The sequence below is a fragment of the Dreissena polymorpha genome, chromosome 12 (genome assembly GCF_020536995.1).
Source record: "Dreissena polymorpha isolate Duluth1 chromosome 12, UMN_Dpol_1.0, whole genome shotgun sequence".
Classification (NCBI taxonomy): Eukaryota; Metazoa; Mollusca; class Bivalvia; order Myida; family Dreissenidae; genus Dreissena; species Dreissena polymorpha.
Genome location: NC_068366.1, coordinates 21,491,188 through 21,496,414, shown reverse-complemented (window position 1 = coordinate 21,496,414; position 5,227 = coordinate 21,491,188). Strand labels below are relative to the sequence as shown.

Here is a 5,227-nt window from a genome sequence, read left to right as displayed (position 1 = left end):
TGAGAGCCTTTCAATATGCCACAGACGTCAATTGCATTCAAGCTAAAATGCAACAATAAACTAAGATTCATATAAATATGAAACACATAGATGTTATTCAAATGTGTGCACTCTTTTTCATTTATCATGTTAATACAAAGCTCAATGTTCATTATGAATTGAGCATTCTTCCAAATCAAGACGTTTATCGGCGAAAAAAATATGTTGATTCCTTTTGAAATTTAGCATGCATGTTATGATTTGATGTTTAATCTGCAGCATCATGCACGATTACCCACAACAGCCACAACACCCAAAGCGCTGCCGAAAAGATAAAGACAGAGCGTAGCTACAAATGATAATATAGTTGCATACTTATCTCAAGTATAGGCTCCCAGGATATAGGCTTAAGAATGAAGATTAGAGTTAACCCAAAAACAAATTCTTGAGAGATGTGATTACACAGGCCGCCTATTGATGCCATTTACGCGTGGCTCTAAATAAGCAGCGTTGTGTTAAAGGCCATGATACACAACCAATCTATTTAAACATGACTGCTTGACGACTGTAGTTTATTCCAAGTTTTGAGTCTAACAAATATGTTGTCATATCGTAAGTGTTAAGAACGGGAATATCCAATAGCAATGAAAGCGAGATAATAAATAAATAAAAAAATATTTTTTTTATTTTGAGTAGATAACCCATATCCATTACACCACGGCGGCCTAAATAGAGCGAATTCTAAGCCGATAGCTACGAACCTGTCCAGTTTAACAGGTGTTTCTTATCAAACATACAGACAAGAAATCGCATTCAGAACTATCAGATTAAATTTGGCAACAAACGGATGCAATTGCGAAGTTTAATTTCGAATTGACAGCTTCAGTTCTAACAACAGAAGCTTTAAGATTTCAATGTCATTGAAACGTTCAAACATGGATGTGATATCGTTCAAGATCTTTGTTATCATCGGAATGCTGTGTACATCAATTGTTGGTCGTTTGTCAGAACCATGGAATCCAAGGGAATATTCTTGTTATAATCTTATGGAAAAGATTGATACACTTGAGAAGAAGCTCAGACAAACGAGCTCCGAGCTGGGAACCATTACACAAAGACAGTCTGGAATATCGACATTGTTAGATGAAATGTATGCTATAAATTATTATTTATTTATATCATTTTATATATTTACTTGCAATTAACTTCAAAATGGTTTATGTTTATGTATGTATATTATTGAATAAACTCTATCTATAATGCCCTCTGGCGGGGTGCAGAAACTTGGTAAAAGGAGGGCTTGAACGGGAGAAATCGTGTATTAACAATGCGATTCACGTGCCGTTCAAGCCCTGTTATGTGTTTTTCATATCCATAATCTGGTCCACGCGCAGTTACCTCCCTTTTCCACTCCAGCCTTCGACGACTTTCCAAGCATAAATGGGGAACTGAATAAGCACCAGTTTCCTCATGCATGTAGGGATAATGACTATTTCAATCCACTTTTCAAGTTATACCATCTGCACTCTCTTGACAACAGCTTTATTTTATTGGCAACGTCAATGAAGTTAAGGTTATTTACTCAACACTTTCAAAACAAGACAAAAGACTATGCTGTGAATGTAAGTGTTTATGTACCTTCAACGTTCCTGCTGTAAATACCAAAATAATTCCTCATTTCTAACTTTGCGCGGCTGTATTTCAACTTTGCATTAATCCACTGTTTAAACACATTTTAAATCGAAAACTGCCTATCCGAAGGTAAAGCTCGTCATTTCGGATGATGACCGAGTGAGGCATATGTAAAACACAACCTTTAACCGTATTGAAATAATCGAATTATTTTGTCGATGTCGAATGAACAAAACATATTGATTTCTTTGTTATTTAAAATTATTTTGGTATGTGTGATTTGTTTATGCAATAATAGCTAAAATACACATTTTCTCGGACATGACCATCTGCGGGCGCTCTCAAAATCCGTTCCTGCCCGAGTGCGCACACGGATTTTTCGAGCGCCCGCAGATGATCATGCCCTCGAAAACGTGTATTATCCCTATATTTGTTAATTTTAGCGAATTGAATAAACATGTTCCAGGTAAGATTATGAATGTATTTACATGGTGTAATCACATTTTGCAATACAATGTATATTTTTAGAAAATAAGTCATTTAATAGCAGTTGTTTTTTTATGTGTATGTGCAGTTTAAAATATTTGAATACATAGCCAATTAATGCATATCAATGTCTCAATTTTACATTAAATTTTCTTTTAATATTTCTACCTTGAAAACCAGTCTTTTAATTCAAGCCACTGTGCACGACTGGTGTGTACATCGCTTTACCACGTTAGGCCATCCGTGTATTTCTATCCAGCATGCTTATATTCCGTTTATCTCAAGCCCATCATTTCAACATCTGTATTTACACCATTCCTGTGTGTGTTTCTATTAAAGTCTACATTTGTGTAGTCCGTAAAGATTAATGCCTAATGCGTACAATGATTTTACAGTCCACCGTTCTACCATGAAAAGTCACTTACGGTTGATGAATTGGAATCGGGTGGATGGAAGATGGTCTTTCGTGCGACATCCAGCAATGGCCAATCCGTGCATGACGCTTGGGTCAAAAGTTATCTGTCCCCACATATATACGTGAATTTGAAACGGGCTTTATGTTCTTTATATTTTAAGACAGCTGTAATATCTCTTTGCATGTAGTTAAGTACGTAAAAAAAACTTAAGTTAAATCCATCATTACTTATATCCATATTTAAATAAATCCCTTATTGTATATATTACCAGGAACGGGTACATCTGATGTCAAACCGCTGACAATGACTCGCTCTTTGTCCAGTCACTATCGCGATCCTGCCTTGGACACGTGGCACAACTTAGCCGTTAAGTACGTTAAGTTTGCGCTCTACAAAGGAAACAGAGAGGTGGCATACGTACTTTTTAACGGCAGCGGTTCATCCAACTTGGACTGGTTTACGTATTCCCGTGTCCTTCTGTCTAGCTGGCCTGGTCTTACGTCCAAAGAACAATATAATATATTCTCTATAGACGGAATTCTCAGTGGACAAACCGTAATTCGGCGTTTCCTCATGAACAAACGTTTTGAGGGATGCGACAAAGATAGGGGTTATGTTGCGGTGATTGACGGTGGATCCGCATGTGCCTGGGACCAGCACCCTAGTTACCCGCAGTTTATATACTCGGACATGAACTCGGACGACTTTTATGACAGGCGACAGTTTGGGTTGGCGGACTACATGGTCGTGTTTGTGTACATTTGAAGCTACTTTTGAAGCTACTTTGACAGTGAAAAGTAGAAACAGTCGATGCATTTAAAGTGGTTTTGTGTTGATTGATAATGAACAACGTCTTGCTTATTGATATCAATTGGCTCTTACTGTTGAATCTATCTAATTTTTATACATTTAACATGTCCATTCAATGTGTGTATATGGGGGTACACATAACAAGAAGTTCCAACCTTAAGAACAAAATATGTTACAAAGTATTACAGAACTGATGCTCTGATATTTCAGACAAAATAATTATAGCCAACCCATTCTTGATGACAACAATGAAACAACAGTGTAAGATAAAACATGCTATATGGCAAAGAGTAACACTTTGAAAACATATCCCCAAATATATTGAAAGATGTATGTACGATCTTACTTCCTTGTGTCAAAACATATAATACGTTGTAACATACAATAATAAAATAACTGTTCAAGAGGACTGGTAGCAGTAGAACAACGACATTAGAGTGTTTCAGACTATTTTACGTTTCGTGTGTAAAATCTAAATCATATATATGTACAAAAACACGGTTTCTGTTGGTAAATGTTCGATCATCTATGCAGATTTTTACATGCAACAAAATGACAATTTTGGTGCTTCCACTAATTATTGTGAAGTTGTCAGCATCGGCTTAATGCTTAGAATTTTTTATTGTTATGAGTTTCATTGAAATTAACAACAGTTGAGTTGTGGTTCAACTTAAAGTTTATTTGCATTAGGTATTTAACTTTATTCGTGATATTTCATGGTAATATTTTAAGATTGATTATATTACGGGTTGACATCAAGACCAAAGATACTCACTTTAAATAGTTTCACCGATATAAACCTCAAACGGTGTATTAAATCGTGTTCTAAGTATTTGATTTCTGTGATACATTTGGGCAAGTTGTCATGTTGTGTTTTCCTACTTACATGTGATCATGATCGTTTTTGTCCGATGATGAAATGCTGCACTTGAAGATAGCCCGTGCACTGTGGATATAGATATATATTTTCTTAACCACGAATAGAAGCTTCTGTCTCAAAAGCACGCCGACACGTTATTTATTATCTTAAGGAATTTGGGCTTGTCTTTAAATACCAATTGTTTTTAATTGACCATTCCACGGCGAAGGCCCAAGCTTTGGTCACTGTTTCTGTATCGTCCTATATTGGTCGATTGTAACTAAACATTTTCGCCTGATGTTTCTGTAGTTTAGTTCTTTATAAACTTCATGATTATATATTTCATAACAGCAAGTACATAATGAGATAAAAACCGGTTATGCCAAATAAAGATGTATGTACTTTTGGTTGTTTTAGTTGTAACTGCATAATCACAAGTATAAAAAAGTACTTTCTTCATTGAAAACATTTTTTACCAAGTTTAGTTACACCGGATGCAGCAAAACACATGACAATACACGCATTATATTGTGAGTGTGAATTACACACTCCTGTGAATTTAAGGTTGAAAGCAACTTCTTGAGTTGTCTGAACACCAATTTTGATTTAAAAACTAACGTATATGTCACTGACTTTCTGTCGTTGCATATTAAAATATGAAATGGTTGATTTGCAAACAAATCAAATAATAATAATAGTATTAAATAACGGTAAGCTTAACAATACAATTTAATATGAATTTCTTTACATATTTTTGATTACACATTTGTTCATAAATAAAGCACGCTCACGTCTGAATCTAAAGCCTTGATCAAGCCTACTGAGATCAAGGAAGAACAAATGTGTTTTAAGATATCGTTTGCTGCACGCAAGGGCACAATGAGCTCATCGAGCGGTCATCTGTGGTGGACGCGTGCTTCTTTACCTTTAAAGCGACTAAATTGTGTCTGTGGATAATTCTTATGGCGTGCGTATATATGCTTAAGACGTACGGCGGTCGCACGTCCCGCGTGATATGATTATACATTCCTGAAGTCGCACGTGT

General features: G+C 35.8%; 1 protein-coding gene across 1 annotated transcript; it reads left to right on the top strand.

Moving 5' to 3' along the window:
- The first annotated feature begins 783 nt into the window (after positions 1-783).
- On the top strand, positions 784-4,588 carry LOC127853658 (uncharacterized). The gene is made up of 3 exons (XM_052388344.1): positions 784-1,129; positions 2,493-2,611; positions 2,785-4,588. Exons 1-3 carry the CDS (start codon positions 894-896, stop codon positions 3,276-3,278), a joined length of 849 nt encoding a protein of 282 aa, XP_052244304.1. The 5' UTR covers positions 784-893; the 3' UTR covers positions 3,279-4,588.
- The last annotated feature ends 639 nt before the right edge of the window (positions 4,589-5,227 follow it).